Genomic DNA, 13363 nt, shown 5'->3' with positions numbered 1-13363 from the left:
GAGTGCATGTTAAGTTTGACTATTTATGGAGGAAAAAGTCAAGTTTATTGTAGTTTCTATAGGAAGGTCACTATTTTAATTAGAAATGTAAACATGGATCCAGCTATTTCTGGAAGAGTTGGCCATAAATTGAAGTAAGAATTCTCAACATTGTGTTTAGGATAACATGGTTTTTGTACAGATTGCAACAGCAGGATATACAACAAATGCTTATTGAAATGCACTTTACAACAGCATATATTGTGAAAGATCTGAGGAATCAACGTATTGAAAAGTCAGGATCAATCCCATAAACAGAAGACCTTTGCTTTCATTTCACCTCCGCTCATTAAAACTAGCTTTAAATGCTACTCTACTGTTTATTCTTATGTTATTTTTATAAGTAAATATGGAGAAGTTGGACTCTTTGATATCTGAGTAATAAATTTAATTGGTTTACATGGATCTCTGATAAAAATGTACTTTTTAGTATTAGCTTTTAGTATTTTTCCTTTATGCCTCAGAAATAAAAAATGAAAATGAGGAGGCATTGATGAATGCAGTCTTTAAAATAATTCATATTACTGGGAATTATTTTATCATTCCATAGTGGTAAGTATATGCTGTGTCATTAGGTACAGAGCCCGTGCTCTTCTGTTTAGAGCGGTGTTTACCTGCTCTTCCTCTGTTCTGCTCAGTCTCAGAAAATGGCATTGTAATCTATCCAGTGGCCACGTAAGAGTCACTCTAGTCTAGATCTTTTCCTTCATAGCACACTCCAATCCATGATAAAATTGTGCCCCTCTTATTTCTGAAATTTTGCTTAGTTCCATCTTCTTCTCTCTGATGCTTCTCTTCAGGCACCATTACTTCACTGAGTTCCCTCTCTCTCATTCTCTTTCCCTCTTTTCCTTTCCCCGTTCCCTCTTTTCCTTTCCCAAATCAATAAACATGTCTGAGGGTGAAGATAAAAACATTTGCATTAGTTATCTATGGCTGCATATCAAATTTCTCTGAGCTTACTGGCTTAAAACATTTATCATCTGACAGTGTCTGTAGGTTAGGGGTCCAGGCCTGGCTGAGCTGGCTCCTTTGGCTCTGAGTCTCTCACAGGCTACTGTCATCTCATATCTTGCCTGCAATGGATTTACTTCCTTCCTAGCTCATTCAGTTCCTTGTGGATTATTGGACTAAAATATCAGTTTGTCATGACTGGATGGTCACTGGGCTGTTTTATTTCCTTTCCACATGGCCTTCCCACAGAGCATCTCACAATACACAGCTTGTTTCATCAGAGCAAGCAAGCAAGAAGGCAGCAGAGAGGGCCAGCAAGAAGAACATATTAGTAAGATGGAAGTCATAATTTTTTGTAACCTAATTATGGAAATGACTTGTTCTGTATTCTGTTTATCAGAAGGAAGTCACTAGAGCCAGTCTAAACTCCAGAGGAGGAAATTACACAAGTGCATGAATACCCAGAAGCAGAGACCATTGAAACCTTGTCAGAATCTGCCTAACACAAACATTATTTAAAAACTGAGAAAGAATCATCAAATGCAGTAACTTTAAATCACTTATGTCCTGGCTATGGTGCTGAAGTAGATAATGTCTAAGTAATTTTAGATTTTTTTTTTTTCAGTATTTGGTTACTTGAACTGTTTTAATTTTGGTTAGGATGCCAATAAGCATATTCTTCTTTCCTGAAATATAGAACTCATCCAACTCATTGAATTTAATTAGAGAAATCCTAACTACTGATTTAGTGTCAGTCCTTAATAGATAGCAAGCTATTAGAAGGCAGCGTCTGTGGATGCAGCTTGAGTATTGCTCTATGCCTAGCCTCTACCTAGCATAATAGCTGGAATGAATTAGTGTTCGTGCATGCTTGCTGGATGAATGCATGAAAGTGGACCTGGGATTATAAGATACTGCTGGAAATGAAGACTCATAGTACTGGGCTCATTTTCCTCACTGATTAGTTGTGTGATCCCAGATTAATAACCTCATTAGTGATTCATGTCTTTTGATTCAACAATTTCACTTAAAGATTGTATCTTTAGTGTACAAAAATAATCTTATATAGGAGTGTTTGTCACAGTATGTTCTAGTAAAAATAAATAATTGTTATCTCATTATCAATAGGGAATTATTTTAATCAATTGTGAAGAACAGTGTACTTTTTTAAAAAAATATATATTTTATTGTTTTTTTACAGAGAGGAAGGGAGAGGTACAGAGAGTTAGAAACATCGATGAGAGAGAAACATCGATCAGCTGCCTCCTGCACACCCCCTACTGGGGATATGCCCGCAACCAAGGTACATGCCCTTGACCGGAATCCAACCTGGGACCCTTCAGTCCGCAGGCTGACGCTCTATCCACTGAGCCAAACCGGCCAGGGCAAGAACTGTGTACTTTTAAAGAATATATAGATTTATTTGTTTTCATGGAAAGTTGTCCATGATATGTAACAGAACAAAAAAATTTACAAAACACTATGTGAAATACCCAACTTTTGTTAAAAAAAAAAAAAGAAATGAAATGGATATGTGTTTGACTCATCATGTACATATGCATAAAAATATCCTGGAAGTATACAACAAGATATTTAGCAGTGTTTTCTCTTGGTGGATGGTATTAGCAGATTATTTTTATTTTTGTTATTCTGTATTGTTTGTTTTTAATTGTAATTAATATATGTAACATAAAATTTATCATTTTAGCCATTTTTAAGTATTCAGTTTAGTACATTCACAGTTGTATAATCAAATCCAGAACTCTTTTCATCTTGCAAAATTGAAATGATGCCCATTAAGTAAAAGTATCCATTCAGAACATCACAACTTTCCTAGGCATGTTGCCTCTGACAACCACCATTCTACTTTATGTATCTGACTACTCTAGGCACCTCATTACTTAGCATAATGTCTTCAAAGTTCATCCATGTTATAGCATGTGTAAGAATTTTCTTGCATTTTAAGGCTGAACCATATTTCATTGTATGTATAAGCCACATTTGGTTTATCTACTTAACTGTCAATGGACACTTGGGTTGTTTCCATCTTTTGGCTGTTATGAAGAATGCTGCTATGACTATGGGGGTGCAAATATCTGCTTTCAATTCTTTTTGGTATATACCTAGATTTGGAATTTTTGGATCATATGATAATTCTATTTTTAATTTTTTAAAAAACACCACACTGTTTCCCATAGTGGTTTACCATTTTGCATCCCACCAGCCGTGCAAGAGTTCCAATTTCTCCACTCTTTATTTTTTTTTTTTGGTAGCAGCCAAATAGACAAAATGTTTATTTTAGAGCGTCCCAATTAAATATATTTCAGTTTGACTTTAGTTTTTGATATTTTCAGCTGGTTTATTTTTAGCAGATCACAGTAGACAAGCTTGACAAGCTAATGAAAATCCCTTTCAATTATTTGCTGCACATAATCATCAAAACCTCCCGAGGCAGGTCATGCTTATAGATAATTAAAATGATAAAGAACTAAACAGATTAAACAGTTTATCAGAATAAGAAATGAGTAGCTTTAGAAAATTGCTGTTTTTCTCCTGTTTCACCAGAGGGCACTGTTTTCTAGTTTATTGCCTTTAACTCTCACCTATTCAATTACTATTTTATGCGTTGAAAAATGTAAGTTCTTTTTTGGGATTCATGTTTGGATTATTTGGAGACTAATGATTGTTTTTAAAAATATTTTTTGTCAGTTTTTGTGTGATCTATTTTATAATTGTGTCATGAAAAGGAGCTCTACAAACAAGCCAGTTTTAAATGCTTTGGGCAGTAGTGTATCTGGCATAAATGAAAAATAGAGGTCATTTAGTCTTTTTTTCTTCTTCACCTAACAGCTCTATAATGTCAGTACTTCTGTTTGTTCATGTTAAGGTTTCAGATCGGGTGGAGCGACGGCTGCAGGAAATAGAAAGGGAGATGCGCACAGAAAGAGAATTGGTGGAAAGACGCCAGGATCAACTGGGACTTATTTCTTTGCAGCTACAAGAGGTTTGTGAAAAATACTTATTTCTTTGCAGCTACAAGAGGTTTGTGAAAAAAACTGAATACTTCTTGAGCTTGGATAACTGTTTAGCTGTTGCTAAATTATTACAATTCCTTAGTTGTTGCCTGTGACAGTGTAGCTCAGTCCACATGAGAAGTATAACATGTTGGTTATAGTTTAGTGAGTGAAGACAGCCCTCTCTGGGTCAAACCCAGAATCTGCTGCTTGCTAGCTGTGTCACATGGGCCAGTTCCTCACTTTCACTAGGCCCGTGGAAAGTGGAAATAATCGTAATTTTACTGTATCAGATTGGTGCGAGGATAAATGAGTTAATGCCAGTAAAGCACTTAACATAGTGTCTGGCCTGTGCTCAAAAAATGTTAACTGAAAGTATAATTACTCTGATTAATTTTCCTTGACATAACAGGGGTCAGCAAACTGGCCACATGGACTGAATCTGGCCCACTGGCTATTTTTGAAAATAAAATTTTATTAGAACACAGCCATTCCCATTCATTTCTAATTTGTCTGGGGGTACTTTTGTGACACAATGGATGTGTTGCGTAGCTATGAAAGAGACTAGAGGCCCAGTGCATGACATTCATGCACTGGGTGGGGGGAAGTGTCCCTCAGCCCAGCCTGTGCCCTCTCAAAGTCCAGGACCCCTCGGCGAACATCCCCCGAGGGATCCTTAGTGCTGCTGTGGAGGCAGGAGAGGCGCCAGCCACCACCACTGTGCTCGCCAGCCGTGAGCCCAGCTTCTGGCTGAGCAGCGCTCCCCCTATGGGAGCTCATTGACCACTAGGGGCAGCTCCTGTGTTGAGCATCTGGCCCCTGGTGGTCAGTGCATGTCATAGTGACCAGTTGTTCTGCTGTTCAGTAGATTTGCATATTTGGGTTTTATTATATAGGATTTTCCAATCCCTAGATTAGACTGTCATCAAATCAATGAAAAATAGAGGTCACTTATTCTTTAGATACCATTTTATTTTGAAATGTCAGACTTATGAAGAAATAGAAAAATTAGAACAAAGAATTTCTGTATATCCTCTATCTAGATTCCCCCAATATTTAGATTTTACCAGACTGACTTCATCATTTTTTCTACACACACACACACACACAAACACTTTTTTGCGTTAGTTGCACACATGATATAAATATTTGATACCTAAACAATATGGTGTGTATGTTCTCTTCCTTAATCACAGGAAACTAACATTGGATCAATACTATGATGTAGTCTACATGTTTTATTGAAATTGTGCCACTGATGTCCTTTTCTGGTCCAGGATACAGTTCAGAGTCACGAATAGCATTTGGCTGTCATGTCTCTTTAGTCTTCTTTAATCTGGAACAGTGTTTCAGTCTTTCATTGTCATTCACACCCCAACAACTTTGTAGAGTACTGGCCAGTTATTTTGTAGAATGTCTTTCATTTTGGGTTTGTTGATGTTTCCTCACAATAAACAGATTCAATACTTTTGGCAGGAAATCTAGAGTAATGGTGTTGTGCTCTTCCCAGGATATCATGTCAGGAGGCACATAATGTCGATTTGTCCCATAACTGAAAATTGAACCGTTGGTTAAGGTGTTGCCTGCCAAGTTTTTCACTAAAATTACTATTATGTGTTTGCAATTATTTATTTTATGTGGCGATGCTTTGAGACTTGAAAATAGCCTAATATCACACCTATGAATTTTTGTATCTAGTGTTGATTCTTGCATGAGACACTTATTATTAAAAGTCATGCTAAATGGTGAGTTTTTTAAAAGTTCCATTATTTTGTCCACATTTATTTTTTGGAATTCTAGAGTAAGGAAAGGATTTGTCTTTTTCTTTATTCATTCATTTTTATTGATATAGATTTGTGAATTCTCATTTTATTATATAGGTTATGTTTTATTATTATAGAAAATAATTTGTCAAAATTCCCTTAAAATTTTTTTTAGATTTATACAAAAGGTATAAAAATTAGAAACAACAAGAAAACAAAATGATTAAAATGAAAAGGAATTGTTTTCTTTTACCAAATGGTTTTCTCCAAAAGTGATGTTCTACAAATCCACTCATGTGTGCGTGGAAATCATTACCCTTATTAATTGACAGATTAATAGAAATTTTTTAAGTAGATGTACTGCTGCTTGAAAATTAGGAACAAAAATCTCAACCCTGAAGTTATATGTAAATTGATAGAAAAATCTGCTTTTGTTTTCTAAAATTCCACTTTCCTTCATTTCACAAAAGGAGGCATACACTTGTTAGTTGGTAATTACTTTGAAAAGGATACTTTGTTGAATAATTAGATACGGCATGTGGGTAGCCTTTTTAAAAAAACATTGATTTTTATACATTTATTCTCAAAGCAAATTGCATCTGGTGAGCATAAGAATAGTACTGAAGAGACAATTGCTCCTTTTGCAAGAGAAAATTAGAAAAATTTTCTGTACTTATTTTCTTCTCTCTTTGCAGAATGCCTAAAATTACAAAGAAAGAGGGGGAGGAAGATTGCTTCCCACGCTCTCTGAGAGCCTGAATATTTGCAGTGTAATTGTCAATTTGACTAAAAGCTTGAGGTGTGATTTGGAATGCCATTTCTGACAATACAGTAGAGGATCACTATTGATAAGAAATGTTTAATTTCATACCTTGTCACTTTAATATACACAGTGACCTATGCGCTTATAAAAGGTGGTTTTGGATTGAATAGTGCAGGGAGGATTACTTCAGGCCGATGCATTTCCTACTCCCAGCCTAAGTGGCTCACACTCTTACAGAAAGGTCATGTTTAAGGAGAGAAACACTGCTTTCTTTTCAGTATTAAAAAATACTTATCATGTGTGATAATGGTAATCGGTGTTTTTTGTTTCTGGCTATGGAGAGAAACTGAATCTGCACTTTTAGCTATTCAGCCTCCCTAAAATGTATAATTCAATGTTAGTGAAAGTTATGACATTTAAAAGTTGTTAAGAGATTAGGAGCATTTATTAAAAATTGCAGGATGTCAGAGATTTCTAGGTATAAGGTCGTATTATAGAGAGGCTATCTATGGCTTGGGCTGAAGCCTACTTCTTTTCAGTGATCTAATGAGGCCCTTAGGTCCTCAGAGCTTTATCTGTTTCCACCTACACTAATAAAAGAGAAATATGCAAATTGACCATACCTTTGCGACACCCACTAGCCACAAAAGTGAGTATGCAAATTAACCCAACAAAGATGGTAAGTTAATTTGTATATGCAGGCGCCAAGCGGCCAGGAGCAGGGTGGGACGCTTGCGTCGTCGCCACAGCAATAACGCAGGTGTTCCACACTGCCCCAGCCGCTCTGGGCCTCTGGGCAATGTGGGAAGGAGGAAAGGCGGTTTCAGGCCTGAGCGAAAGTGTTGCCAGCAGCCAGGGGAAGGAAGGCCCATTCTTGCACAAATCTTCATGCATCGGGCCTCTAGTTTAATTATAAAACAATATTTATTAATCTTTGGAAATCAGATGAGGAAGAGCCGCTCTCCTTTTCTTGTATAGAATTTTTAAGGAATTGTTGACTTTTTTCTGTTTTTTTATTTTATTTCTCTATTTGTCTGAGCAAAGGGACTCTGCGTACTCTAGAGTCAGTCCACTTCCTTTTTGAGCCTCTACTGCTTATGATGTCATGTGAATGTCAGTTTTTCATAACCCTATAAGGATTTTCACTGGCCATCAGACCCCTCATATCACAACTTTGTTTTGGTATCTCAATATCTCTTTAGAGAGAGGAATCCTATATAATAAAGAGGTAATATGCAAATTGACCCTCACTCCATCATACCATCACAAGATGGCCACGCCCACAGTGGAGGCAGGGTTCTTGTAACGAGTGATCAGCAGGGACCTGAGGCTGTGTGGCACTGGGCTAGGGTGGGGGACCTGAGGCTGTGCCCCCCACCCGGTGGGGCTTGATGAGGGACCTCAGGCCATGCTCCCTGCCCTGGACTGGGGGACCTGAGGCCATGCTCCCCCCCTTGTGCCGGACTGGGGGACCTGAGGCTGCACACCCCCACCCTGGCACCAGGCTGGGGGACCTCAGGCTGCACTACCTGCCCCGGTGCCGGGCCAGGGGACCTGAGGCTGCACCCCCAGGCCGGTGGGGCTTGATGGGGGCCCTGAGGCTGCATCCCCCCACCCAGCAGGGCTTGACAGGGGACCTGAGTCTGCGCCCCCTGCCTGGTGCTAGGCTGGGGGACCTGAGGCTGCACACCCCACCTGGCAGGGCTTGACAGGGGTGGGGCCGGCCGGGTCTGGATCTCACCCAATGGGGGTAGGGCTGGCCGGGTCTGGGTCTTGTGGGATTTTGAGGTGCATGTGGGTGGGCAGGGACTTGACTCTGGGTTCCACAGTGTGCCCCAGACTCTGACAGGAGGAAGATTTTCATATACATTTTACTAATTTTCTTTCATCTCTGACACTTCTATTATAGAAAAAGGGAAAATAGCAATATTAAAATGTTTCTTCTAATTAATTCCCTTTTAATGTGCATGAATTTTGTGTACTGGGCCACTAGTGTTTTATATTAGTTTTGCAATAATCTTCTTTTCATATATCTTTTAATTTTGAGTGGTTGTTCTAGTACTCTGAACTTCTGATGAAATTCAAATATTATTAAGCTAATAACTATCATCAACCTTTCGTTGTTGAATCATTATACAAACAATAAAGTGTTTGTTTAACATTAAGGTGCATTTATCATATTAACAGACTCCTTTCAATCACATGCTTAATAGTAAGGTAACCTTGATTAGTTAAATTTAGTGTAGTGGGTAGGAATGGTGGGTACTAGGATCACGAAAGAGGTTTTTTAAAACTCTTTTGCAGGTCCAAAATTCACATAAAATCTTAGATAAAATTTCTAACTTTTTATTGGCATTTTGGATATTTCTGACTTGGTTTTTACTAGCTGTTTCTTGTAAGTGGAATGTTATTTCTTCAACTTCAATTGAATTACTTAAAATGAAAAACAGGAGATAAATGGTGGGTTTATGTTTGTGTATGCTTTTCAGAGCATATCGAAATGCTGATTTCCTCATCTACCTCCATCAAGAATGTTGCATATGTCTTAGGGTGATTGAGATGCCTTAAAGTTTAAAGGTGCTTTATGGAAAAGTCTATGAGGTAGGCGAGGCGTGGAGTCTTAATAGAAGATGGTGAGATTAAGAGGAATTAAGTGCAGGGTAGGAGCTCAGCTCAATGTTTTTGCAATCTGGAAAACCAGATTATGGGAGCTTCATCAATAAAATAAGGCCATTTGCAGAAAAGTTAAAGTAATTGATATTGGCTTTTTTCAATATTTTTCTTCATCTTTTGGTATCAGTACCAATTATGAAAAACCTAATAAAGAAGTGGCTATTCATTCCTTCCCAGAAATGTAACTGTGGCTCGAGACACTGAGTAAAATGGACACTTCACATAAGAAAAGCCTTGGGTACTATTTATTAATGTATTTAGTTTGGAGTCATTAAGGGAGAAGTTTCCAAGGAAGCCAAGAATGTTTTTCTAATGTCCTCTTAATAGCATTAGCATTTCCCTTGAGACTTCTGTGTCTAATCAGAGGGGATCCTAGTCAGACAAATGTTCTAAAGTGGCCTCATTAACCCCTTCTCCTGAACTTCCTTTGGTCATTACCCTACTTGGTTTGGAGATGTAGATTTTGTACTGCACTTCACTTACCTTTCCAGGGCTGAATTGGAAAACTTTTGCTTGGCCATTCACTTTACCCTCTTCTTTGTTCCCATAGTCAATGCCCTCGTTTTTTAGTTATTCCCCACATTTTCAGATATTTATTTCATAACACAAGCCTCCCTTTCCCCACTGATATTTTTAGATATCTTTTATTTTTATTTTTTGTTGATCCTTTTTAGAGTATATTTTTCCATCAATTTTTATAGAGAGTGGAAGACGGGGGTGGGGGAGGGTGGGGGGAGACAGAGACAGAGAAACATCCATGTGAGAGACACATTGATTGGGGCCAGGGATTAAGCCTCCAACCCAAGTATGTGCCCTTGACCAGAATTAAACCCTGGACCCCTTCAGTCCATGGGCCGGCACTGTGTCTACTGAGCCAAACCAGCTAAGGCTAGATAACTTCTATATAAATGCCCATTGAATTGCCCTCACATTGACCATCCCAATAGCCTTCTTGGGTTTTGAGAAGAGAGAGGTGGAATTTACAAGTAAATGAGAGTTTAAAAATAAAACAGAAATTCTGTAGAAAGCACAAGGAAAGCTCATTATTTTCCTACTCCTTAGGACATGAGCTCTAGAACTCAACCCTTTGTCAGGCTCCAGTGACCAGGTGTGTATTAGGCTGAGAGGAACACAGGTGCTGAGGCACTGGTTATCACAGTAGGACATCCACACAGGTGCTGCTCTGAAGGAAAATGTGTGCATGAGGAGAACATTTGTTCAGGGTAAATCTGTGCCTTATTTTGAGCTACATTTTTATATTCTTTTAGTAATTCCCATGCCATCGACTATTTTTTTCCTTTTGCAAAGATGGCTTTTTTCCTCCTCATTGTTCGGTTTTTAGAAAGTGATAATTATATGAAGTTTTTAGTCTTAAGTTGTTACTGTTACCATATCTTGATGTGTTATCTCTTTTAATTGTACTCTTTTTGAGCATTTTGCATTTCTAGCATTTAACACAATTTGTACTTAGTAAATATTTGTTTAATGCATTAAGTAGTAACCATATTAATACATTGTTTTGATCCAATGTAAAAAGTATTTATTCACATATAATTTAATTAAATGCATAACTAAATGTGATCATATCACAAATGATGAGACAAGCATTCTCTTTTTTAATGTATCTTTAATATTTACTTGGCTCATTTTTCCCTTCCCCTGTGCTCTCTCATCAACATTCCCCCTGCTCCCTAAAAAAGAAAAAAGTGTAAATATCCTGGGATATAACCCTTGATATTTTTCCTTGTGCTCTAAATTATCCTGGACAGACATATATGGACTATATACACCTTTGCATACATAGGTGTTTTTTTTTTTTTTTAAATCCTCACCCAAGAATATTTTTCTATTGATTTTTAGAGAGGATGGAAGAGAAGTGAAAGATAGAGAGAAATATCTATGTGAGAGAAACACATTGATCGGTTGCTTCCTGCACAAGCCCCAATAAGGGCCCAGGCTGGGGAGGAGCCTGCAACCATATATGCCCCTGACCGGAATCGAACCTGGGGCTCTTTGGTCCACAGGCTGAAGCTCTATCCACAGAGCCAAACTGGCTAGGACTGTGGGGTTTTTTGTTGTTGTTTGTTTGTTTTTAAACAACAAGAGAGAGGAGAAAGGGGGGATGGAAGCAGGGAGAGAAGGAGGGAGGGAGAGAGAGAAACATCAATTTGTTGTTCTACTTATTTATGTATTCATTGGTTGATTCTTGTGTGTGCTGTGACTGGGATTGAACTTGCAACCTTGGCATATGCAGACTATACTCTATCCCAATGGTCGGCAAACCACGGCTCGTGAGCCACATGCGGCTCTTTGGCCCCTTGAGTGTGGCTCTTCCACAAAATACCACGTGCGGTATTTTAAATATGAGGGAAGCTTTTCTCAACAGGTTTCAGGAATTCAGAAACAGCAAAGCGACATTAGCCTTTGTTAAAAAACCTCTCAATGCTACTGTAACAGAATTAAATTTTTCTCCCTTTAATATTGACATTGGCAACTTAAAAAACAAAGAACTGTGGAGCTCGAAATTTGAATGTCTTTTGTGCTGATATAGAAATATTGGAGAAAAACAAATGTGAACTTAGTTCACAGCACAAGTGGTCTGCTTTGAAAGACCTGGAGAAGGAAGATATATTGATTTTTAACACCTGGAATAGTATTCCTGACTCATATAATCAACTGAAAAAATTAGCATTTGCTGTTCTTTCCTTATTCGGGTCTACATATTTTTGCGAACAATCATTTTCAAGCATGAACCTTATCAAGAGTAAATTGAGAAGTCGTCTTATTGATGAGAACCTGGAATAGTGCCTAAAATTAAAAACAACATACAAACCTGACTTACCCAAACTTTCCAAGGAGGTGCAAAGCCATTGTTCACATTAGTGTTTGTCAGTCATTGTCATGATTTAATTTTATGGATATTGTAAGGTAAATTGTAAGGAATTTAATTTTACCAATAAATAATATCGTTATGAAGTATAATATCAAGTTTTATTTAACGTACCAATAGTTTAACTAAGACTTAAAACTTTAGGTAAAGTTTATTAAGTTAATTTTAGAGAATGTTGTGGAGTGAAAGAAGATGTAGTGTTGAGGATTGAGAAAGGTATGTTGAGATGGTTTGGACATATAGAGAGGATGAATGAAAGGAGATAGATGAAACAAGTATACAAGACGAGTGTGGATGGGAGAATTGGAAGGGGTTGACCTCAGTGAACGTACGTCAATCAGATTGAGGACTTTTTTTAGCAAAGGCCAGCTTAGGAGTACTCTAATTAAGTTAATAACAATGTAACTACCTATATAGTTTAAGTTTAAAAAATTTGGCTCTCAAAAGAAATTTCAATCATTGTACTGTTGATATTTGGCTCTGTTGACTAATGAGTTTGCCGACCACTGCTCTAACCAACTGAGCTACTCGGCCAGGCCATATAGGATTCCTCCCTCCCTCCCTCCCTCCCTCCCTCCCTCCCTCCCTCCCTCCCTCCCTCCCTCCCTCCCTCCCTTCCTTCCTTCCTTCCTTCCTTCCTTCCTTCCTTCCTTCCTTTGCTTTTATTTTTGATATGATCACATAATATATATGTATATTTATGCATCTTGCTTTTTTATCTGACCAATACTTTCTGGAAACTTCTCTAACTAGTTGATATAGTTCTTTTATTACCACAGATGGATGCTTTTACCATAGAGATTACCAGGTTATTTTTCCAAAAGGTTCTAACTCTTGACATTTTTGTCGTCAAAGTGGTTGAGAATGGCTCTTTCCCCCACATTTCTACCAGTAGTAATCATTATAGTTTTTATTTTTGCTGGAGTGATAGGTATAAAGTGTTAACTTATTTTTATGTTCACTTGCATTTCCCGATTTGAGCATCTTTCCCCATACTTGTAGCAGTTTTCATTTGTACCTGTCCAGATCATTTGGTTATCTGCTCATTTTAAAATACTGGACTATTTGTGCTTTCCCAGGAATTTTATTTTTTTAATGGTAGGATGAAGAAATCTAAGTTTTTTGTTTTGTTTTGTTTGTTAGTCCTCACTTGAGGATAGTTTTCCATTGATTTTTAGAGAGAGTGGAAAGGAGGGGGAGAGACGGAGAGAAAAGCATTGATGTGAGAGAGACACATCTATTGGTTGTCTCCTACAGGTGCCCTGAC

General features: G+C 37.8%; 1 protein-coding gene across 11 annotated transcripts in view; it reads left to right on the top strand.

Annotated features, from left to right (window-relative positions):
- CEP128 (centrosomal protein 128) overlaps positions 1 to 13363 on the top strand; it is a 344130-nt gene that overhangs the window by 49172 nt on the left and 281595 nt on the right. For all 11 annotated transcript variants that reach the window (XR_004968369.1, XM_036314524.1, XM_036314495.1 and 8 more), the window contains one exon: positions 3881 to 3997. Coding sequence is in view for 10 of the 11 variants with exons in the window: in XM_036314495.1 (XP_036170388.1) it covers positions 3881 to 3997 (117 nt within the window). In the remaining variant the exon portion in view is untranslated. The remainder of the gene's footprint in view (positions 1 to 3880; positions 3998 to 13363) is intronic.

This window comes from Myotis myotis, unplaced genomic scaffold (genome assembly GCF_014108235.1).
Source record: "Myotis myotis isolate mMyoMyo1 unplaced genomic scaffold, mMyoMyo1.p scaffold_m19_p_1, whole genome shotgun sequence".
NCBI classification, from domain to species: Eukaryota; Metazoa; Chordata; class Mammalia; order Chiroptera; family Vespertilionidae; genus Myotis; species Myotis myotis.
This window is presented reverse-complemented; position numbering and strand designations above follow the sequence as displayed.